This window comes from Pagrus major, chromosome 17 (assembly GCF_040436345.1).
Source record: "Pagrus major chromosome 17, Pma_NU_1.0".
Classification (NCBI taxonomy): Eukaryota; Metazoa; Chordata; class Actinopteri; order Spariformes; family Sparidae; genus Pagrus; species Pagrus major.
The window spans coordinates 17,196,423-17,221,605 of NC_133231.1; the positions used below are offsets into that span (position 1 = coordinate 17,196,423).

Consider the following 25,183-nt stretch of genomic DNA (forward strand, 5'->3'; position numbering starts at 1 on the left):
TTTACCATGTTAATCTAAAAAAAAAAACTTTTCGGAAAACTGTCCCCTGGAAACTTGGAAACCGAATAAACCGTCTTTTTTCTTTTCGTTTTTGCAAGGGATGATATCCGTACAGGGTAGAGGGACAGGAAGTGTGTGTGCAAACAGCTGTGAGCTGCTCCCTTTGTCCCCAGAAAACCTTTGTGTTTAAGCCAAGTTCTAGATGAGGCACTGTCTTCTCATCACCAGTGAACAGTGGGTTTTTGAAATCATTCCCAGATTTCCCGGTGCATGCAGTATTCTGAAGAATTGTGAGGTTTATTTACTGGGGTGTGTCGTCCTCATATTTTTTTTAAAGCTTGGAAGCTATCATAAATACTGAAAATAACTGGCCTATTTATACTAGAACACTACTTTTATCAAACCTCTTATCTGTACTGACACCAGTACGGGACACCTCTAGATTATAGGCTTAATACTTTGTCAAGATGAGCTCAGAGTAATGAATATATACTCTCTATTGTGTTTATTATATCTAATACAGTGTCTCTTTGTGCAAATCGCACACTTCAATGTGGCATCAGACAAAAATGGCAACTAATTTTTATTGCTGCTTCACCTTTTTCTCCCCTGTTTTTTCCGCTGTGTGCTCTGCTGTGCTTCATTATGGCGTCCCCATTAGTAAATAGAAGGTGAGTGCTACTATGAGCAGTAAGCAGAGCGGTGAGTTGAAGGTCTGGTAGGCTGTAGAAGGCATGAAGATGTCCTCATACTTGTAGATACTGATCATGTGGTCGCTGACGGGCGGGCTGTCAATGTCATGCCTCGTGATGGAACCTGCAGGAAAAGTTAAAACAATGTAAAAGACAAAAAAAACAAAAAAGAGAGTAGACTTGATGCTAAAGCTTGATCACTCACCTTGTATGGCAGGTCCCCATGCAAACAGGTAATACCACGACAGGTGTAAGTCCACAAGTGTTTCCTCTCTGGGGACGTATAACGGTCGTTTGAAACGGCAGGTCACCCGGTTGCTTTCAAAAATGCCCTCTTCATCTCTGGCAGGGTTCCTCTTTATTTCCTTCGCCCACTGGCCAACATTGTAGAAGTGATGAATCCGCACGCGCCCATTATCATCGTGGACACAGCCCATGACATCATCTCCTCCCTGAGGAAACAGGAGGGAAAGAAGAGCTTCACTCCAAAGTGCGACACATTCATTACTTGAAAAAAATCTGATACAAGATATAAATAAAGTAAGTGGGACAGATAGTACTATTATTGTTCATGCCAGTAAGCCCCAGTGTTTTCTGCCAGAGAGCTGTCACATAATAGCTGGAGGTACTTGAGACTCAGTGGCCACTTTATTAGGTACACCTGTGCAGTCTAATGCAATCCAATACACCAGCTCAGCCATGAATTTTGTTTAAAAGCTACATCATGTAAGTTTTTTACCTTAAAATAATAGCTTCAAAATCATTTTGATGTTACAGTGTCTTGTAATAGGGTGAATGTTGTCTCTGTCTCAGCCACTCTTCCCCACATCACTTGTTTCTGCACTATGTAACTTACATACGTGTTTACTTCAACATACAAGTTTTCAACACATAACATTGTTATGATGTAATGAGTTTTGCTTGTAGTTAGCACCTACATTACGTCTCACAAATTGTTTCAGACCTGGGATTAATACAAAGCATTGCACTGAAAAAATTGTGGAGGGCACCAAATCGTGCAAAATGCCAATATTCTACATAACATTGCTTTAAAGGACTATATGTTAGCTGATGACATTTTTTAAATGCTTTGAATTGTTAGGTTCAAATTGAAATAAATATGTTTTAAAAATGATTAAGTGTATATCAGAGAATAAATGATAAATACTGACATAGTGCTCAGCCTTTATTATGAGGCTCTAAACATTTGATTGTAATTAATGTTTGTAAATGCTGATTGGTGCGACAATTTCAACAAAACAGTTTTTTCGAACTCTCCAAGAGCACATGCATCGCCAGATAAATACAATAAATAGAAGTAAAGTAAGCATAATTTTGGACACCGGTAGGAGTGGGTTAAGATAAGAGATGATTCATGATGCATTGCACACAATAAAGAAAGTATCGCGCTATGGCGATTCAGCAAAAATCGATACATTCCAAGACAATCATCTAACAATATATCAGGATATCTGTCTAATTTGTGAAAAAAAACCAATTGCAAACTCTTTTGCAAGAGGAAGCGATATGATATAAGGCTGTATCGATATTTTGTTCCATCCCTTTATGCCCTTAATAGTCTTGCAAGTGCTCAATCAAAGTGGTATAATCTTGGGACCCCTGCTGCCTTAAAGGTAATCTATCATTAAATGTCTGTGTGTAATCTTTTTGTTTATTAGAGTCAAACAATTCAGAAGAAAAGAAGGTAAACAAAGGACACTCGTATTTGGAATAAAAACCTTCAAACTTAAAGGGGCACTATGTAGTTTTCCAACAAGCTGTTGGAAAATAAGGTCCCCAGAACACTGTTTGAAGCTAGAAAGGTGGCAGGGTCCGCCTCATACAAACAATGTTAAACAGTATGAAACTGTGTTGTCCTTTAAGGTCAGCTTGTTTATTCAGTCATGAAAACAAAGAGAGTTTGTTTATTTAGTTTTTTTAGGCATAAAAAAAATCAGTCGATGAAGCTCTTTCTCTTCTGATTAAAATGTCTTCCCCAAAACTACATAGTGCTCCTTTAATGACAGTAAGCTCTTAAAAAGATGCATCATTTTCAACACATCCATGTGTTATATATTACAGATATACACAATACATATGCAGTAACTGTCTGTAAAAGCAATAAATGAAAGAAAAACTGGTTGTGCGGACACAAATATATGTTGATCTGTCCCAAGTTAGACACAGATTGTGCAGCTGCTCACCATTTTCTTGTCAGAGGAGAAACCTACAGCCACCCAGCCGTCTGTGTCTGCACTCATCTCGTACTCCACATCTGTCCCGATGCGGCGGTAACTCAGGAAGTAGTCACACGTCTCTGCATCACACCCTGGCTTCCCATATCTGTACAGAGACAAATGAATAGAAGCACAGACGCACTCAGAGAATGTGAGGTAGAGATTACTCATAATAATGTGAGAGCCAAACTGGGGCACTGTTTAACTGAATGTCATGAGAACAGGAAAACTTGACAGAGGAGAGTGTTTAGCTCCAGCTTTTCTGAAGTCAGGCCACAGCAGCATCTAGGATAACGCAGCCCGGGGGGTGGGGGGGTGCGGGCAGAGCTGCAGTGGAGCTGTGTTCAGAAAGGGAGAGCTGGCAAAACATGCATCCTTCTCTTACCTTATGCAGCCTTTGGTTACTCCACAGTCGCTGACTTTGATCTTGGCGAAGGGATCCACCGGTGGGGCGGTGGGGAAGGGATAACCTGCAAAATGCAAAATCAGCAGAAAACAATTTATGCTTGTTGTGGAGGCAGTCAAAGGGCCAACTATGGGGAGGCCATCTGCACTGTGTGTGTGTGTGTGTGTGTGTGTGAGAGAGAGAGAGAGAGAGAGAGAGAGAGAGAGAGAGAGAGGGGGGCTGGGCAGCTACCACGGGGAGCTGGCCTGGGTGCTGAAAGGCCTCTCACAATGGACACAGGTCGGATCCAAGACAATAATAAACAGCTCATGTTCAGTTTCTGCTGCAGTTTTTGTTTGTTTTTCTGCTGCCACAAGCTTGCATGACTTTGCTTATGGCGCACGAGATGTCAACAAAATCCAGCAGCTTGGACTCTTTAGCACAATGCAGGAGATCACTCACCGTCATCGGACAGATATCTGGACTCCAGGAACTCGGAGGCGAAGGTGCTGTAGGAGTCTTTGTGCGGCTCCTGGTGCCCCGGCTCTCCGTGCTCTCCGTGGCCGGCCCGGAGCGCTCCTTCATCGGTGGGGCTCGGCGCGACCCCCCACCATCCGCTCTGGATCAGCAGCACCGACAGCTGCACGAGCCTCATCATCGCCAAATAGTGTCCGGAAAAGAAAAAAAAAATCAGCGATTAGAAAAGAAACTCAAACGGGATCCTCATTATTGTTTGAATTTCGCCATCTTCGCAGGTTTCCCATCGCAGCGTCACCACAATCATCCCCGCATCCTCAGTGCCTGATCGGCTGTTTGTGCGCAGGGATGTGTGTGTGTGGGGGGGGGGGAGCCACCGCCGATCACCGTGAGATTAACAGGCTAATCCAAAACTAAATTACCCAGATTTGTAACCTCACTATCTAATGCGGATACACGCCCGTAATCCTCTTTGAAATCCGAATCTAGATGCCCAGTAGAGCTCATTAATCTTTACATTTTCCAGTCGGAGTATTGTCCGGGTGAATGGTTTCGCCCGGCCTCCCTCTCCTCTTCCTCTTCAGCCAATCACAGTGACGTCCAATGAGGAGCCGCTACGTGCTGTTATCAGGATCAATCGATTGGGGATTAATGCCCCACAGTCACAGATAGATGGAGAGGTATTTCCACAGCAGTTTACACTCACATTTTAGAGATTTGGAGGATTTAAGGTGTCATGTAGAAGAGAGCAGGGTTGGGTGTCACATTCATTACATCTCGCTCTCTGGTGAAGATGTTGGTACTGAAGTTTTCAGAATCGGGGTCAGAGGTCACCTACAGGGTCATTTCCAATACAGTTACCAATTACTTATAGAAATAAATAGTGTCAGTAACCTAATCCAAGCATCTGTTACTTTTGGACTATGTTAATACGAAACAGTGTTGTAAAAAGTTCCCAAAAGCCATACTCGAGTAAAAGTAAAACTATTGTGTTGAAGTATTACTTTGGTAAAAATGAAAGTCACCCATACAATAGTACTTGAGTAAAAGTCTTAAAGTATTTGATATTAAATGTACTTAAGTATCAAAAGTACAAGTAAAATGAAAATTATACATATAAGTAGAAAATGGAAATACTCAAGTAGAAAGTAGAGGTAGAGTACTTGAGTAAATTGTAAATAAAATAAATAAATATCAATGTGATGACTTTAATTTAATCTTAATGAACACATGTAGTGATGTTGTGCGAGACATGTGACGTGTTGTCATGTGTGTCTGTGCGTGGTTAGAGACTAGTATATCATTCATATCGTTAGTAATCCCCCTTTTTTGCTAAATGTATCTGTAATCTAACATCTTTTTCTGTAACTTGGACAGAGTACAGTTACATTTTATTTGTATCCTAATTACTTAATCCTGTTACATGTACTGTTTTCTGTTACTCCCCAAGCCAAGTGACAAGTATCCCCAGTTGCGGATGCTTGTCACATTCTCCTCAGGGTTTGTCGTCATATATGACAGTAAGTGACTGACATAAGGATGACATGAGTATTATTGTTGTTTGTATTGTTCTTTATTCTGCTAGATAAGGAAAAATATGCACTACTTTTCATGTTTGAGTTGTTTCAGTGCAGATGTATTTGTTGCATTTCGATAAACTCTTGCACAAGACGTATTTGACAGCTATCTCATTCCTACCTGACACTTCAACTACACATTGAGAGAGAATCTATTTAAGGTAAATTCCGGTATTTGTAAACCTGGGCCCTATATGTGGGCATGTAAATGATTTATACTTACAAAAGTTTTGGAATGAGTCCAGTAGATCACCTCAGCTGGCAGCTGCTACACAGCTGCAGTGGCTGCAAAGTATCCTTTGGGGCAACTCTGGCTGTGAAAGCTGCGTCCACTGAAAGTGCTTTGTTTTGTTTCTGACCAGCTGAGGTTGTTATTCTGACAGTGTCTGAAAACATTACGGAAAACTAAGTATGAATCATTTACACAACCAAACATGTCAATGCCAAGGTTTAAAAATGCTGTAATTCCTCTTAAGGATAAAGGTAAAAAGTGTGACGACCAAACCTGTTTCCCCCTGATGCTTAAGAAGCCGGACCACTGGTGAGCAAAACAAAAGTATACATTATAGTTGGTTGAGAATACTGGGACATATTGTCATATTCAAAACCACATCCAGGATTTTAGATTTTTGAGTGTCCGTAAGCTTAAACACACCAAAAATAAATTTAGATTCATCATACTTTTTGTCATTCAATTGTTAAATTAAATATTATCTTCCTGTTTCAAGGCCCTCTCTACACCATCCTGCTGGAGAAATCCTTTATTTTTGTAGGACTAAACAAAACTACATTTAGATGTACTGTTAACGTCTTCCTTAAAATTATCTTACTACTTCCACTGCAATTTCTTGCATGAAACAAATGTAACAGTTTGTTTTATATGCAGGTGTAGATGTAATTTAAAATTACATAGAGGATTGTGAAGCTTCTCTGACATATCATGTAGAAAAACAAATGTGCATCTCAGGTATAATTTGTGGATTTGGTTCACAGTGTTCCACGTCTGGAAACACTGCAGTACAGGTGAGCCTGTAGGTACTGTCCTGATTCATTTCTGAATTCATACAGAAGTTGTGGATGGACACGATTGTGTACGTAGTGTGAATGGATGAATTTGAAACAAAACTCTTCTTGAAAGCATCATCTAACCGTCCTCTCTCTAAACTCTGTCTTCATCAGGTTGTACACAGTCCTGCCACTTGATGGTGATATAAAGCCATGGTTTGAACCTCATATTCAGGCCAGCAGAGAGTCTCCTCTTAGGTTACTAACTCTTTCACTTTTACTTTTCTTTGTTTTTCTTTCATCAGCAGGATTTTTTTTTTTCGTGGGTAAAATACACAACTCATCATTTTTATTTTGCCCTCTTACGGTGGAAAAAAAAGGATAATAAAATTTTAGCTATACTTATAAAAACCTCTGTGGGATTGTTTCTTACTTATAAAAGATGAAATCCTGGTAAATTATGAGCGCACTACTTAATCTCCACAGTTTAGAAAAACAGAAGAAATCTGCAGCATCTGTAGCTGTTTGATGGATCACTACTGTGCCCTTTGTAGAAACAATGACTCAGGAAGACACATGAGGGTGACAGTGAAATGAATATCTTTACACTTGATGTGTGACCAGTCATCACCATCATCATGTTATTTCCTCAATACTCTGATATTTAACGAGTCAGTCCATTTGGTCTACACTCACTGAATTGTAAAACTTTAACACGGTTTGCCATCTTAACAGAACATAGGAAATAATTTTAAATTTGCATCAGAATCTTAGACATCATAATGAGGACAGCAACCCCTACATTAAATACTAGTGCTTGATTAATCATTCAGTTATTTTTCTCATTCATCAATGGGTTATTTGCATCTAATCAGTCAAGATGGGGAAAATATTCAGTGTTTCCCACAGCCCAAGATGATGTCCTCAGATGTCTTTTTTTGTCCGCAAACCAAAGATATTCAGTTTACTGTCATGAAGAGAAGAGAATCCAGAAAATATTCACATTTAAGAACCTGGAATCACAAAATTGTGACTTTTTTTTCTCAACGAATTACTGAAACAGATTAATCAGTTATCAAAATAGTTGCTGAGTTATTTAATAGTTGACAACTAGTCAATGCATCATTAAATGCTTTTATTGTAGCAACTCTACAGACAGTATACGGCCATATTTAATGTTTTATCACACACCTTTATTTACATATAAAGCAAGTTTGCACTGCTAAATCAAAAAAACTACCTGAATTGATTAAATATATAATGCAGTTACTTTAACCATTTACTTTGGTTCAGTATTTGGCTTAAAATGTCAGCAAAGTGTTGAAAATCCTTGGATTTTCAGATTTTTTTTGTAGGACAGCAGGTGAGGGAGGCGTGAATGAGGCTGTTCATGTCTGTGTCCTGTAGGTGATGCTGTTGTTACACAATCTGAAACAGACTGAAACTGTAACTAGATAACAGTGACTGTCAGGGAGATTAAAGGCTGACTGACATCCATATTCAGACTCACAGTCTAGCAATGTAAAATGTTTTTTTCGAAAGCCAAAACACATGACGTGTGATGAATATATGCACAAGTTTAATTACTTCTGCCAAGGAGGTTATGTTTTCAGCCCTGTCTGTTTGTTTATTTGTTGGTTGGTTTGTTGGTTTGTCAGCAGGATTAAATAAAATTTACTGAACAGATATCCACAAAACTTGGAGGGAGGATGAGTCTCAGCCCAGAATAGACCCCATTAACTTTTCGTGAGGATCCAGTGAGTTTTCCTCGCGCTTTCTTTAACTTTGCGAGATAGGGTGTTTTTCAACACTTTCGTTAATGCATGGATCTTGATGAAGAAAATCAGGCGTATTTCAGTAGCAGAGGTATGCGCTCTACTGAGTGCCATTCTAGTTTTACATTGGACTGTTTGCAGGTCTGAAGAGACTCCACTCATGAATGTAAAACACGTGTGTTTCTTGTATCACGCTTGTGAACATGCGTGTGTGTACATACAAAGAGTGCGTGACCTTTAACCCCTCGTCTCTTCACACCGCCTCTCTCCGCAGACACAAATCAACCTGATCAATCGCTCCTCTTGCTCCCGATCTGCCCAATTATCCCTCGTTTATCCTCCTATTATTTCCACTTCTACCCCCACGCACACTCTCTCTCTCTCTCTCTCTCTCTCTCTCTCCTTCCCAATTACCATTCTGTGTAGGGGGCAATGCTTGCTGGGTAATGAGGGACTCTGGGCGTACCAATCTTATCTTAATAGCCTTAAAGGGCCACTCATTAACACAAACACTCACTGTCTCACTCACACACACATATCCACACACATCTGTCCCCGCACATCATGCCACAGAGAGCGATGGAGTGACGGAAAGAGAGGATGAGCGAGGGACCTGATGGGAGCAATAGGAGAGAGAGAGAGAACGAGACAGGAGAGAGGAAGGGGAGGGTAGGAGAGAAGAGATGAGGTGAGGTTGAGACAGGCGGGGGAGGAAGGGAAGGGGAGAGTGGGGAGGGTCTGGTAAATGTCAGCGGTGTGTCTCCTGGGCCTGAGAGACGAGTTAGTGACAGGAGAACAATGGCCGCTGGATCCATTCAGAAACACAGCTGCTATGAGTGCATGCCTGGATCCGTCCTCTGCTTAGCCATCTACCGGTACTTGTAAAGGCAGAGCTAAACACATAAACACACGTGAACACACACACTCCTAGAAAAACGCATGGCTGGTGCAGTCACAACTGTACGTCCGGACACACAAGGTAAGCCCTGGATGTTATGGAGGGATCAGCAGTGATTCGGATTGCTTAGTCAGGGCTGTCAGTCAATAACAGCCCCTGAACGTACGTCCTGCATACTCATATCTGCTCTGCTTCTTCTCTTCCCTCTGACACCCTAAAGGATGCAGCTGGGCATAATCCACATTTCTCTTAATGTTAACAAATCCTATGATAGGAGCAAAACCAACGATAATCGATCCGACTAACAGTTTTGTTTGTGCCGCCAAAGCCTGGTGTAGCTTATTTTGCAGTGAACATGAAAATGACATGTTTAAAAGTGAATTCCACATGTAACCCCCGACTTTCCCTCTCTTTTACAACACTTACCATAGTTGAGAAGGTATTTCTAAAATCCTCACTGACTCTATTTTAAAGGGACTCCTGTGCTGTGCTCGAAGCGTTAGTTTATGTCAGCGGACTCCATTTTCTAAGCTATTTTTAAAGGGATTTGTTCGCCTAATTCTTTGATACAGGTCTGCTTCCTCTTTGTTCTGTCGCTTTTTGTTGGCCCTTGGTTTATACTGTGTGTGGAGAACTATTGCAGTAGTACCATTTTATTCCCTCATGTAGCTGCAGAAATAAACTCTCTCTTGGTTTTGTCTTATTTTGGCATCTAAACTCAATGAAGACACCTCCCGCCTCATCCTCTGTCGGATAGAGGCGAGATCATTTATCGACTCAACTCCTCTTATAACGCCAAGCTATTACCTCTGTCTCTAACTCTCTCAAACACACACACACAGTCATAAAGCAGCTCTGTGATCTAGCTGCAGGTCTCGTCACCCCCAGGGCTTCATTTGGGAGTTGTCAGAAATCGCTTCACTCACAGAGGACAGTAAGCACTATTGGCGTCTTCTTCTGTCTGCAGAGCAAATGCACCTCCACCTTCACACCTTCACACCCATATAGACACTCATCTTTACCGGTGATTCTCTCTAACAGTAGGATGTGAAACAAAAGCATGTCTGTCTTTGTCTTATTTGCATACGTCGTTTGGTTTGTGCAGTTTGTCTGTGGGGGTCTCCGTGTGTACCAAAGGCTGAGAGCTTCCATTGTGCTGATGAAATGTTTGCTTTAGAGATAAGGCGGCACAGATGAGGCATCGATCAGCGCTCATTAAACACCTCCACACACACTCATCCACAGGAAAACATTCAGCTGACAAACACAGAAAAATGTATTTAAGCTCTGAATGTATTTGATCTCATTCCAGCCTCTCAGACATCGGCGTCCTGCCGTGTGAGTGGCTCTCAAAGCTCGTATTGACAGCTGACTTAAAATGCTTGTTGTCAGACGACTTATCCATTAAGCTGTGACACCGCTCTCTCTCCATATAGACTCGCCGACTGTCCGGGGCCTTAAGCAGTGATTATGGTGTTGGGCAGTGGGAGCTGGGGGCCACACCGTCATTAGTCTGGTTAATCAGAGCCTTGCTCCAGGTTAAGCTCCGCAGCCTCAAGAGACGGGCTGATGAGCTGAGAGCCGTGCCCAGCCTACAGTTCTCGGCTCTGGGCTCCAGCGGCTCCCCTGGCCCCTGCCTGCTCCAGCCAGTAATCTATAACTCTCCCCTGGAGCGCAGCGCGGAGGCTCAGCCTCCTGGACAACACTGACACACGATGCATGGTAATGAGACACACAGAGAATGACACACTGTCACACACACCTGTTCGCACACACCCACACTTTACACTGATCCAGCGTTAGTAATCATCGCTGAGTTTCTCTGAGTTTGCTCTGGCTTTCAATCGCACTCCAAAAACAAGCAAGTCCCTCTGTTTTTACCAGTTAGCAGTGACCTTGACTTAATGACCGATGTGATTCGACATCTAAATGCTTAAGTACCCCTGTCCACGGAGCGCAATAATAACTAGCTCAGCAGAATGAATGCCTAATGACCACAGGGACTGTTGGGTTTTCAAACGGGAACTACCCAGACTCATTCACAAACAAATTCCCATGAGGCCTCGAGGGTCTCAGCTCAGCAGGGACCCTCCAGAGAGGTGCATCTGAGCCAAGCCTGTCATTGGCCAGCCTCCTCTATCCCAGCATCCCCTGTGAGCTCATTAGCCCCGATCATAACCACTTCCCTATGTCTACATTACATGCTCCATCCATCGCCACCATGCCACACACAAATTACACTCTCCATCAGGATTGGGCGGATGGTGTGTGCGCGTCTGTGACTGCAGGAGTGTGTTTAAAGGACAAGGAAGGTCGGAGAGCCCCCTTGAGCCCCAGACATTTCCCAGTGGATTTTGCAGACCCTCATAGAGCAGAAAAAAAGAGGGGAGAAGGAGAGGTGAAAAGTAGGTAGAAGGAGGTTAAGAAGTGTGTTTTCAGGTGATGAAGTGGATGACCAGGTTCCAGTTCGGGGGCCCCTGTATTGCTCTTATGTGTCGTGTGACCCAGATGGGCGCGAGGGAGAAAAATAGAGGAGGGGAGGCAGAGAGATAAAGAAAGAGGTTTTTCATTTAAAAAATGAGCGTATGCTGCAGACACAGGAAGGACCCCCAGAGAACCACAGAATGGGATGAGACAACAAAGAGCCCCATCATCAGTTTAGTGAATAGATCTGTCTATCTACCCCTTTCATCTCCCTCCGCTCCCGCTTTTTTTCTCCACCATCTCTTCCTCTCTTAATCAGCCTCTCATTGTGCCATTAGCTGAACCTGTAGTCTTAATCAGAGGCTTGGCACAGACATCATCGCTATATCCACTGCCCTTCTCACACACCCACACCCACACACACACACACACGAGCACAAACACTAAATAAACACATTTTAATGCGACACCAATCATGTCATCTACTCAATGAGCTCGCCTCCCCTCCCTCTCGCGGCCCACAACACAAACATAACACATGGGACGCCCGTCTCCCCCGTCCATCAGTCAGCCAACACACCGCCGCTCAAAAAATATGTGTGTGTGTGTGTGTGTGTATGTGTGTGTGTGTGTAAATCCCGAGGGGAGGGAGAACGATTTTAACTCAGTAACCTGAATCACCTCCTATCCCAAATCTTCGCTGCATGAATACTGTACACACACACACACACACACACACACACACACTCTTATGCATGTCAGTGAGTGTGTATTGATAATGTCCATTAGCATATTTATGATCATTGCCAGCCTCTTATTGTTTGCACGCTCCATTAATCTTCATCTGCCTGCCTGCCGACTGACAGCTCAATCTAACGGGCCATCACTGGGCACTGGGCACACACACACACACACATACACATACACACAACAAAGATCGCATAGTTGTACATAAAGCATACTTGCATCAACAATCAAGGGGCATTGTCTCACACATGCAGACACACACACACATGCAGGCAGACAGCGTGATTGACATTCACCCCTGTGAGTGTAATCACCGGAGGTTATCCTCCCCAGCTGTGTGGGGGTCTGCTCTGCTTCTCCTGCGCAGCACTGTAGAGTCAAACCTGCAGGCAACTGCGAGCTCCTTCTGTGACAAAGGTGGTCCATGGTACCCCTTGATCAGGGTGCACCAAGCCAACCTCTGTACGTCAGCCCACACCTTTGTCTATCTCAACACTCCTTCCTGTGGTCGCCCTAAGCTAGAACACACCAGAACTAGACCAAACACACCTTTTAGGCCAACGTCTGTAAAAAAACAAACACTTTCTGAGGAAAAAAAACTTGAAAATCAGAAAAATGCAGCAGGTAAGAGTGCAGCAGAAACACCCAGGGTGCTAAACTCTCTCTCTCTCTCTCTCTCTCTCTCTCTCTCTCTCTCTCTCTCTCTCTGTGTGTGTGTGTGTGTGTTTGTGTATGTGTTTAATGTGGTGACAGCATGCGTTTGTGCGTGCGCAAGTGAGCGCTCGTGTAATGTGCACTCAAATGTTAATGTGTTTGTTTAAAGCCAGTATGACTGACTGACTCACAGCTGATTACTAAGTGAATGAGTGCTGGAAGGGAGCCAAGTTCAATGGGAGGTCTGTTCTCCTGTTGCCTCTTCCTTTCTCTTCCCCCTGCTCCCCCTCCTGTTCCTCCTCCTCCTCACGCATTACCCTGCTGCTCCAGGAAGGGCAACCAGGGAGCCAGGATGTGTGTGTGTGCTTGTGTGTGTTCACACTCGTACAGTATGCTTATCTGGGACACGAATTCAGGAGAGCAGATGAATGAAAGCAGAAAGTTCATGATATAATTTCTGAATTAAGCTCTACATTGCAGGCTATTCAGCATGTTGAGAAATAGTTCAACATTTTGCTGTTGCTTTCTTTTTGAGAGTTGTATATGAAAATCGATACCAACGTCATGTCTGTGTGTCAAGGATGGAGCTGGAGCCAGGGGGCAATTAGGTTTAGCTAATAATCAGACTGGACTGCTATTTTGCTCTGCTTCATTAAGTCAGCCTGACATTGTGCTCATGTTAATCGATTTCTTGTCCGGAGCACTATTTTTTTTTTTATTTGTCCTGACCAATGAGTAGTGAGCAACATATCTATCCCACCAAAGGCGATTCCAGTTGAAAAGAAGCTGCAGTAGCGCTTGCTCGTAGCAGTTAGCTCGATGTCTTTCACAATGAAAGTGTGACAGGAATACGTCAATTCAAAAAGTTTGTTGGGTTATCAAATATGTTGTTTTATATTGAAATACTGCTCGATGCACCTCCAGATGTTCATTATCCATCATCCCGATCAATCAGGAGGTGGTGAAATGATAGTTTTTTCAGATTCTCTATGTTTGTAACCTGAAACACAGCAGCTTAACATTATCCCAGAGGAAAATGGCCGCCATGTGAATAGAGTCTATTAGTGTTAAGATTGGATGCCAGCGATGGAGGCTTTGCAGCCAATTTGTCACCAGTTTGCCACGTACGTAGGCCTAGTTCTTTTCTCTAAGAGGAAGATACCACAGCTGTCAGAAATTTCTGATATCTGTAACTCAGAATAATAATTAAGAGCCTATCATGAATGCTTTTTTATGACTTGGTTGCTTGTAAAGTAATTACAGTCAGAGAGATACAACGTGAACATGATACAGCTAGCTATGTAGGAAAATGGCATCTACGTTCTGAATGATGCTTTAATACTCTGTCTATTGTTTCTCCAACCACCAGCAACATTTGTCATCGGGCACACCACGCCTACTAGACTGCTAAATAAATTTGAGATCTGGGGAGTTATTAGAAGTCTGGATGCAGGCTTGTTTAGCCTGGTTGAGCATAAAGGGAGGAAGCAGGTGGAAACAGCTATATCCAAACGTAAAAGCACTTCCATCTCGACTCCTCTAAAGTTGACTGTAATGTTGTTTCATGTTCGTTCAATCCATGCATAAAAAGAAATGTTGAAACGTCAACTTGTGGCTTAAAGTTATTAATGGCGAACAGTTTATCTGTCCATCCAGCTCGGCCTCATCCGCTGGAACATTCCAACAAGATGTCCAACAAGAAGTCACGGCCTCCAGCTGCTGTTCCCAATTTATAACAGAGTTTTTCCCCTCCAATGCTTGTTGGAAACTTTAATGACTATATCTTATCCATATCTGTGTATCAGAACAGACTGTGCGAAAATCTTTTGTGTTTATCTCTCTGTCAGCTTGTGCTGTTTCTTATCTGACTGCACCTGATCAATGCTGGTGGACATTCCCTCATAACTTTACATCTGAAACAAGACTCCTTACATTTTATGGAGAAACCCACTGTGAATTAGATGACGTCTGATGTTTGAAATCTATGGACTCGTTTATCTTTAATCTATAAGATGGTTTAAACCACAACACGCAGGGTAGAACAAGTCGTAATGCTTCTCTTCGCCGGGCCATAAAGCTATTTTTATAGCAGCTATCTATAATATTCCACTATCACAGATTATAGAAGTTTTATTGTGATCTCCCACAGAGAGAAGAGTTTTATGTAGCTTTAGTAAATCATTCCTTTCCTCTCTGATATCAGCTCCTACGACTGTTTGCCTGTGTGTGTATAAGAGTTGTGCAGTGTTAACATTTATGAGGTGTAAGCTAATATATTTGAATAGTTTATGGAAGCAGTAAAGAGTGAAATACATAATTTGCTAACATGTACCATGTAAAACAGCTCTTAAAGATGAGCTGTGAATACAAATGCAGATTTTCTATTGTTTAAGCAGATTCTATCATTCATGAGCAGGAAGGCTCTTTCCCCGCGCTGCATTTATCCAGTAAAACTCCTCCTGTCTCTCCTGCAAAACAGGAAATATGGAGCGAGAATGAAGGTGACGTTATAGTAATGCATCTTGAGCCATAGCAGAAGAGTGAGAATATAATAATTTTTTTGGTGCTCTGTTAATTGATCACCGATTAAAACACCTTTTACTACGCCCAAGAGAAATGTCATTTTTGTATGTTTTTGTTTGTTAGAATAGGTTGAAGGAACACAGAATGTGAAAAGATTTACAGCCACACACTGATCCTGTTTCGCTGCTGCCACACATCCAAAAACTGGGACTGCTTACCTCACTTTTTATTCATTTTTATGTTTTTATGGAACCCAGTGACTTTCCTTACTCCATCCTGTTTGTGTTCTCCTCGCCTAACTCATTTTAAAGTTTTAAGTGTTTTTGTTCTGTAGCTGGCAATCAGAGAGGGCAGCAACATAAAACTTTTAATTGCACAGTGACAGAAAAGCTTTGAGTTCTTAAACCTCAAAATACATTTTTTCATCATGTAAGAAATATTGAGATGGGTGATTGCAATGTTGCACATTTTATTTGTATTTTTATATTTATCCTTGTTTCTCTTTAAGCTATATATATATATATATACATCTTGGTGCATTCAAGTAATCTAAAGGTGAACTACTCACTTTCTGATAAGGGTCTTTAAAACTTTTCTTTCTTCAAGTACTTCAGCTTCTGGAACTAAATCGAAAAGGATAGTTATGGGAATGGTTTTGTTCCCATCTCGTCCGCGTTGCATTTGTTAAAATCTCACAGGACCCCCGCAAACTATCAAAGAAAAATCACTTTGTTTAAATAACCTCAAACAATTTTAACCCTACATCCCACACTTCATTATATCTAAACCTGCCTACCACACTACGCATCCCCTACCTGCATTCTGTTTGAATCTAACGTACATTTCTTTGTTTCAGGGCAATGAGTCCATGACCTGGTTAGTGTGCCGGAGTTCAGATTGATGTATTAACACTATGTTTTTCTCATCATCAGCTCCATTTAGCCCATGATTAACTCCCAATCACACAGCGTGATTAAAAGTCAGAGTAAAAATATTCCATACATACTTAATATTCCACTAACAAGGAAGCCAGCTCCCAAACTGCCAACAAAATAGATATACACCCATAACACACACACACTCCCACATACATCTCTCCTTTTCCTCGCCTGAAAACACATACCTAAACATTTCGCGGCTATCTCCCCCCACACCTCGGTGCTGGCTAGGTGGAATTAAAAAACCAACCCCGCGGTCTCATTAATTAATTAAACACCATGTGCCAGTGGCACCTGGGTACCGGTTATCACTGCCACTCAGACACACCGTGATCTCAATAACCACCCCACCACAGGGCACTGAGAGAGTGGGAGGCAGGGTGTGAGGGAGGGAGGGAGGGACATTGATTCTCTTTCACAACTTTGAGGTATAAAGACAGTTTCTGTAAAGAGTGAGGAAAAGAGTCTTCAGACACCATCTTCCGGTGTAGGCAGTAAAGTGGGACACATTTATAGTGAATGGAGTCTGATGAGTGTTTACTGCTGCTGTGTGGTTGTGTTTGGGCATCGCCCCCTCCCTTACGGGCTCCACGGGGCCTTTTTATCATCTTGCCTCGCAGGGCCCCTAAATCACTGCAGCGACGCCCTCCTCATCATCTACTCTTAATACCTCCGCATGTGGGAACACTGCAGTAACGTAACACACACACACACACACACACACACACACACACACACCTGCTTTTTGATTCTTGTTCTATAATTGTGCATTCTTACTGAAAATGTCCATGGATGTTTTGGTTTGTTTGTTTTTTTGTCTTCTGACTCGTGTATATCATCCCTCGGTTTACTCTCATTATTACGCATTCCGTGATTATTCAGTTTAACTAAAATTTTGCCCATAAAAGGCTATGTAATCAATAATTGCTTTTTTTATAACAAAAGTTATGTATGAAAATTACATGTTTTGCTTGTTTATTTAAACAACAGCGACAGATCAAACAACCTACAGCAAATGCCACAGTTATAAATATTAATATATAAATATAGGCTCAAAAACAGGGATTTCTGAGCCTATATAGATCCTGAACGTTAAATTAAAAAATATGTATATGTTTTAAATCTATTCGCACATATCAAAATATCAGGATCACGAACATAAATTGACTGAAGTCTATCGCTGTGATAAATCAGAAATGCTCGACCTAACCTCACTTCATATTAAACCAAGGCCACCTGAACTAATTGGACCTATAGGGACAAATAATTTTCAGTTCTGAAAAACAAGAAGTATCACTGTTGGTTTCTTTGCATTCAGCTTCTGAAATTGACTCTGAAGAAAAATATCTGAATCAATAATGAGACGTGGGAATTGAAAACTCAATGCAGGTTAGACACACATTTTAAACAAACTGAGACAAATATCAGAATAATTTATTTTTGAATGATTGTCTCACAATGTCCGACTCGACCCGATGTGATAACAGATCACATATTAGATTAATAGGTAACATATTAGGTTGGCTATTATCTTGAAACAATGAAGAGGCAACTAATAAAGACCTTTCAACTGTTACACAACCTGGCCACAGCCACCTAATAACTGGAAAGTGCGCTTCAGTCCGTCTTTTGACCTCAGCTCACACCAACAATGGACCTTTGGGGAAACTGGAATAGCATTTTTTCCCAAATGACAATCCGAGGGGTGAGCATTATTTAATATATCCATATTGTTTTATCTTGATTCAGCAGTAAATAGTCAAGGTATGTGCATGCTTATGTTGTTTTCCACTTTAAGAGGTGGGCTAAACAGGCACATTTTCCACAGTGAAGGTTTTTGTGCCATGCAGTAAAAATGTATTTTTATTTCATGTTGAGTCTAGTTATTTTAAGATCATCACTGATGCTGCACCTCAGTTTTGTTTGCTGAATATTGTCTCACTCATTCTCGTCCCTCTGCTCTCCAAAAACCAATCAAATTATTTGATTTTATGTCAATCCTCTTCTACTTTCCCAGACTTCCATCATAAATATCAATTTCTTCTCATTTGAATTCAGTCAGGAAATCAAGTGGAAAGAAAAGAAACAATACTGTGTGCTGCTCTGACTTTACTCTTTTTTTCTTTAGATTGATCAGACTGTGTCCACAGCAGAAGTCGGAGACTTGATTGAGTTTGTGCATCCATGGGCAGGAGTGTCTCTTTGGGCTGTGTATGTCGGAGAAGGCCATATCATCCATTTTGGAGTGGGAGGTAAGAAACTGAAATGTGTTTTTTTTTTTTTGTTTAAATGCATAGGTACAAAAAGGTACAAAAAAGTTGGAAAGCTGTATAAAAAATCCCAGTCCCTTTCTTTTGTTGTTTGCAACATGTTGCTGTAGTCCAGTTCAGAATGAGCATATATTTACAAAAATCAATGAAGTTGATCAGGTGCACATTAAATATTAGAGCCCGACCGATACTGGATTTTTTTGGGGTTGATGCCAATACCTTTACTAGGGAGTAAAAGAAATTATGTTAATGCATCGGCTATGCATATAAGTGAACACACACTTTCTGAAAAGATTCCTCAAATGTGGTTATCAAACACTGACAAAGACAAAGATGTGTACATGACAGAGGCAGGATATTTTATAGTTTAACAATAAACTTTATTATCCAAAATGGCGTCAGTGCACTAAAACAATAAACTTCACAGAGGATTTAATAATTATAAATTACCCCAAGCCTCTTTTTAACACTATTGGTGTGAAGCCCCTTTTTGAATGCAAGGAATTATTATTTCTCCTCCAAAAGAAGTGCATTTTTGAGGGCGTTAACATGTTCAAAAACTCATGAAACTTTGCACATAATTCACACGTGGTGAAAATGTATCTATTTTATGGGTTTTGGCCATTGGTGTGGCAAAATGGCTCACTAACACCCCCTAGAATACATCCCCTGGGGCTACTTTCACATACATTTTTGAAAGTCTGTACTCATGTGTATGACCCCTATACCTATATATAAAAAAAAAAGTCTCTTGGTGACATGACCTAAACCCAACAGGAAGCTGGCCATTTTGAAATTTGTGCTTATTTTTGGTGATTTACCGACTATGATTTTATATCAGACCACATCGACAACATATACACTGATACCAATAACTATGATGGGCCCATATCGGCCAATAATATCAGCCAACCTATAATAATATATTGTTTTTGTACTGTTTTCAATTGAGTTTCATTCTGTTTATTTTTTGTTTCACACAGTATCCCAACTTCTTTGGAATCGGGGGTTGTAGAGCTTTCTTAAAAAAAACTAGGTGTAACAGATTTATTTGACTAAAAGCGTATTTTTCTTTTAACCTCTCTCCCCTTACTGTATTTTTCCCATGATTCAAAGATGAGAACCTGACGCAGAAAGCCTGTCGCACCCTAATTCAACAAATGGTTCCAAAGAAAAAAGCTGGCAGTATTCTGAGGAAGACCAGAATCTGCGCTCAGCGTATTACTGACATCAAAGTGGCTCCGGGAACTTCCATCAGGGTTAACAACAACAAGCACAAGCTGGTTCCATCTTCCCAGGAGACGATGAGGAGCCGCTGGGAAACTTTTCTGCACCAGGAGTTCAAATACGACCTGATGAACTTCAACAGCGAGCATTTCGCCACGTTTGTTCGATACGGCGAGGCTGTGTCCAACCAGGTAGGCTCAACAACACCGATAATTAATCTACAGCTGATCAGCCTGTAAATGGTTTTTATTTTATTTTATTTTTTTACTCTTTTTCAGATTCCCTTCCAGAAAAAAAATGACATGCACAAGGATACAACTCAAACACTGCAAATGATAATGCAGCAACGGACGGAGAGAGAAGCTTCATCTGTGTAGCCTGTTTGTTAATGAGCAAAAATAAAACTAATTTGCTGCTACTTTGCCTGAGAATGTTTCATTTAACAATCAAATCTGTTTGAAGAAAAGAAAAAAAAGGATGGCACAACATTCTTTGACTCCACGCTCGCCCACAAAATCCTTAGCAAACTCTATTAAAGGCCAAAAAAACTTACCAACAAAGCAAACCCCATAAGAGTCAGGAAACTATGTGTCCTCTTGTTTATTAAGACTTCAAGAATGTCAATAAGAGCATTTCTATATAGTAGGAGGGCTGAGGAGGGCAGCAAGCAGACACAATGACCTTCTGCTATTCTCCCCATTGATAATGACCCAGACAAAGACACACTGGCCATCAGCCAGACATCTAATAAAGCCAAACACTCTCTATCATCTGCTAATAACCTCCGCGCAGCAGCTAGAGTCATGGACAAGCCAGCAGCATCTTCTGAATGCGAGGATGGGAACAAAGCTCTGGGTGGACAGGAAGTAGCGGAAAGCATCCTGTTTATCGATCTGGGACTGTTCACTGCCTGATGGCGCGTGGTGGTAACTACATTCTTCTTCTTCTTTATCCCCCAAACACACAAAGACAAAGAGTACTGTAGAAAAGCAGGAAGAAAAAAAAATACACAGTGCAAAACATTTCACTCTAACAATCAATCCTTTTGGTACGCTCATTTGCTAGACTCTTGATGGCTAAACATACAACATTACACACACACACACTCGTACACACTTGCAGGGGTGGTATTTTTCCAGAGATAGGCGAGGTAAACTCGTTACTCTTTTCTTAATTGGTATAGAGATTCCGTCCTTTTTTCCCTCTCAGCAACCCCTCCTGGGGAATGCTGATTGATTGTCCTCTAAGTCCTCATAATACCCCCCTCCCCACCCACCTCCCTGCACATGTACACATACACTCTCTGTAAGGATACATCCATTCCAACTCTCTGCACACTCTAGACGTACACAGACAATTCCAAGTTCAGTAGAGGATCATTTTCCTGCCGGTACCCTGTCTCCTGCCTCTCCTCCAGCTTTCTCATCACTGGCTCAGCCTGACGATGTACCCATACAGCTGGTCTGAGAAGGCCTGAAGAGAGAATTTATCTCGTACCCTCCTCCTCCCAGCTTGTCCCATGTCCCTGCAGAGCTGTGGCTCCCTCACCAGCCTCTCCATGGCCTTAGAGAAGGCCTCCGCCGTGGGCTCGCACAGGAAGCCCGTCTCCCCATCTGCCACGCTCTCCAGGGGCCCCCCAGAGTTAACCGCGATTACAGGGCAGCAGCAATACATGGCCTCTACGGGAACTATCCCAAAATGCTCTCTGCTCGGGGTGTAAAGCACGGCTGCGCTGCCTCGCAGCAGCGCCACCTTCAGCGAATCAGACGGGGAGCGCAGGAAGGTGACACAGTCGTCCATGCGGAGCTGCGCTGCCAGCTCTTTCAGTTCAGTGTAATGTTGAACGTTCTCAGTAACTCGGTCATCGTAGCCCCCCGCCACCACCAGGTGAATGCCTGTTCTCTGGTCAGGAGGAAGGCTGGTTCTCAGGACCGCAAGAGCCTCCAGTGCCAGCCCCAAGTTCTTCTTCCTCTCGTATCGGTTCAGAGAGAGAAACAGGCAGGAGGTTCCCTCAGGGAGCAGCCCCTCCAGGCCTTGTGCCTCAGTGGACGGCTGGTCAAAGGTGCTCGTGTTGAGGGAGGGATAGAGGACATCTGTCTGGACTCCTCTTAGACCAAGAAAGGTCTCCCTGAAGATGCCCGCAGTGAACTGGCTGTTTACCAGAATCTATGAGGCAGTACAGAAAGATTAGTTCATGAGAATCTCACATATATATCACAGGCAATTTAATTCCTATGAGTTGAATGACAGCCTGTGGCCTTTGATTATCCTGAAGTCTGACTAAAATCAGAATGTCATTTCCTTTCTATCAGCGCCCTGAGCTTTTTTTGAGGTTTTTTTGTGTGTGTATATATATACACACACACAGCTGTCTGCATTATACTGCCTTACCCATGTACAGAAAAATTCAAGCTACATATTTGCATTATCGCAAGGCATTGCATATATAACAAAAATAGATTGTTTGTAAGTACATAGTTCTGCTTTTTCTTTGCTGCCCCTATATTCAAACATATGCAATATGTCATAAGCATAACTTTGCAAACAGTTCATTTATTAGCAAGTCAAGAAGGCAAACATTACTGTTCTGAAAATTAGATAACAGCAGACGATCTACTTGGTGACCTGATCATGGGTTAGGTCTATATGTTGTTGTCACCACCAGTTTGCTGTGTGATGATTGAAATGATGATTTACTGTTTCATTTACCGTAATATTGTTTATCTGCATTTATCTGAGATTTTATGTCTGGGGTAATAAACCAACTTTGTGCATAAAGTTGAAATTAAATTCAGATCTTTTTATTTTTTAAACTCAGACAGTCACTTTCCTGTGTAAGATGCAAAAACAAAGGTTTAAAATAATAAAAATAAATCCTATTAGTTAAAATATATATATATTCTTAAAAGATGTGTAGTTTAAGCCTCTGGCTCTCGTGTACCTTCATCTTGAAATTCTAACATAGGACCCTCTGACAATTCTGTGCATAAAACAACACAGCATTCACCATCATGGCCCTCAAAACACTTGGGTCACATGATAAGTACCTTTTGAAATTCACTTACAACTATTCTATTTTATTCATTGTTATTTTTAAGCTTGATCTAATAAATGTCTGACACTGTTGTGCAGAACCTTTGTGTCATTTTTAACCACTGTGCTTTAAAAGTCCACTTTTCCATCAGGATAAAAAACCTGGAGAATGACAGAGCCCTCAGTCTTTACGTACCATATCAGCCATGCCAGTGGTGCGTTCCTCCAGCCAATCGATGGGAGCTCGGTAAAGCTTCTTCAGGGTCGTCTTCCTCTGGGTCAGCAGCTGGTCTGGGAAGTGACAGTAAAACAAAACCTTCTTCTTGTGACGGGACAGTCGCAGCACCGGAATACAAACTGACACCTGGAGGGAAATGACAAGGGTTAAAAACAAAAACGTACATGTCTTCCTTAAGAAAAGTTCCTCCTTTCTGGCAAGTAAGAAGGAAATACAGCAGTGGAATAAAACCCAATCAAAACAGTAAAAAGTAAAGAATGTCCAACTTAATACTAAATATTAAAATATATAACAAAGCTAAACATTCTATAAAATAATTGAGACCAAATAGGAATGATATACTGTGTTAATATTAAACAATGTATCTGATTTTGAAATACACATCCTAAGACAAATCCTGTAAACGCGCTGTGTGTTCATGAAATGTCTTAACTGATTGTAATTTTATGATTGAAGAAGTGAGGCTTGGTCTATGTAGACCTAAATAATGAGTTTTATCTGGACTGTAATTATGAGCGGGAGAAAGGTGGTAATAGCTGTGTGCATTTGTATGAAAGACAAAACACGTGAAAATAAGCTAGGGAGTGTACACTTCTCAGCATAGTATAGTTAAAGGGTGTGACGTGCAAAGAGACCGGTAACTGTTGACAATGAAAGCCATTCTCTGAACAGAGACAGTCAAACGCCTCAGAAGAAGTCAAATGAGTGACGACCAAACAGACAGGTAGTCAGTTCCTGTATGACACAACTCACTTGATCACAGAAGACGACATCGTACTCCACCCCGCTGAAGAAGACCAGGTAGAGGGCCACATAGATCATCCTCAGGTAGGCACACAGAGCATGCAGGTACCCAAACACACTGGTGGGTAGCCAGTCACCCACACATACCTGTTAGAATAATAAGAATTAAATAAAAAAATCTTTGAGGGAAAACATAATGTAGTAAGGTGAATGTTAAGTCAACGTGCCACAGGTAGGTCAGGGTCCAGGGTCTCAGAGAAGCAGTGTGTTGGGTCATAATGGGCTGTCCAGATCTGAACGCTGCACCCCTGAGACTTCAGAGCGACGGCAGCATCGACCACTAGTCGCTCGGCTCCACCAATGCCAAGGTCTGGATGGAGGAACACCACCCGCACCATCCTGCATACAAGAATGGAAAAAAGTTCAAGTTGAATGTGAAATATATTTTTGCAAAACACAGTGCTTGTTTGCAGACAGGGTTTGAATACAGTTCATCATCATGTAGATTATCATGTCACGCAGAAATAAACTGATGAGCACAGGAGCATAGTCCTGTGCTCATCAGTTTTCAAATTTCCCCAAAGTCATAAGAACAAGACATATAAAAAGATAAATCTAGTTTTCAGTTCACACAATCTCAAACGCCTCTCCAGCAGAAGGAACTAGATGTTTATGAATCCACATGAATAAGAAACTTTCCAGAGCTGCATTGTTGACAAAGTTGTAATCAGACCTTGTGGTTTAGTAACCTAATTTATAACTTTTGCCCTTTGAAGCACTACATGTCAGGACTGTATAACTGTATTCCATATACCTAAGTTACATCTAAGTTCATGCAAAACACCCTGGCTGACAATAACTCCGCTATCTACTATAAAGAAATCATCTAGCTGCCACTGAAGAAGGACCACAAGACACTGCTTTCTTTAATGTTAGCTAACTTACTAGGATAACATTATGCATACTAGCCTACCGGTGTGTAGCTATCGACATTAAATTCCGTAGCAAACTATAGAGGCAGTTCTCTTTGTAACTGAACCCAGAGCTACATCTCGGTATAATTTAATAATAATGCAGTTTTGTTTACCTGAATCTCTTGACTAGCTTATCCAAGTTTTGAAACCTGTGATTATGCTTGTCCAGACGCTCGTAGCAGCAAGAAAACTGTCAAGAAACTCTATCGTTTCGACGCCATGTTGGCTCGAATCAACTATCGTAGTCAAGCTACACACGCTTCTGGTGGAACCACAATGGCGCCCAGTTTCCTTGATGCAACGGTGGCGCTTCCTGTGAGACACGTCTCCCTCACACTCAAGGCGGGCAAATTATTTGCCTTTAT

General features: G+C 41.7%; 2 protein-coding genes across 2 annotated transcripts; both read right to left on the reverse strand.

The window, feature by feature from the left end:
- Positions 1-643: 643 nt before the first annotated feature.
- Positions 644-3,978, reverse strand: frrs1l (ferric-chelate reductase 1-like; the record flags this gene model as incomplete). The annotated part of the gene is made up of 5 exons (XM_073484621.1): positions 644-816; positions 898-1,144; positions 2,897-3,035; positions 3,315-3,399; positions 3,777-3,978. Coding segments are annotated over 5 exons (846 nt in total), but the record flags the coding sequence as incomplete, so codon positions are not given.
- A 16,087-nt stretch (positions 3,979-20,065) lies between these two features.
- Positions 20,066-25,020, reverse strand: alg2 (ALG2 alpha-1,3/1,6-mannosyltransferase). Its single transcript, XM_073486107.1, has 5 exons — positions 24,932-25,020; positions 24,072-24,243; positions 23,854-23,991; positions 23,059-23,226; positions 20,066-21,995 (listed from the first exon to the last, which is right to left on the reverse strand). The coding sequence occupies exons 2-5, from the start codon at positions 24,240-24,242 to the stop codon at positions 21,255-21,257; spliced, it is 1,218 nt and encodes a 405-aa protein (XP_073342208.1). The 5' UTR covers position 24,243; positions 24,932-25,020; the 3' UTR covers positions 20,066-21,254.
- Between the last annotated feature and the right edge of the window lie 163 nt (positions 25,021-25,183).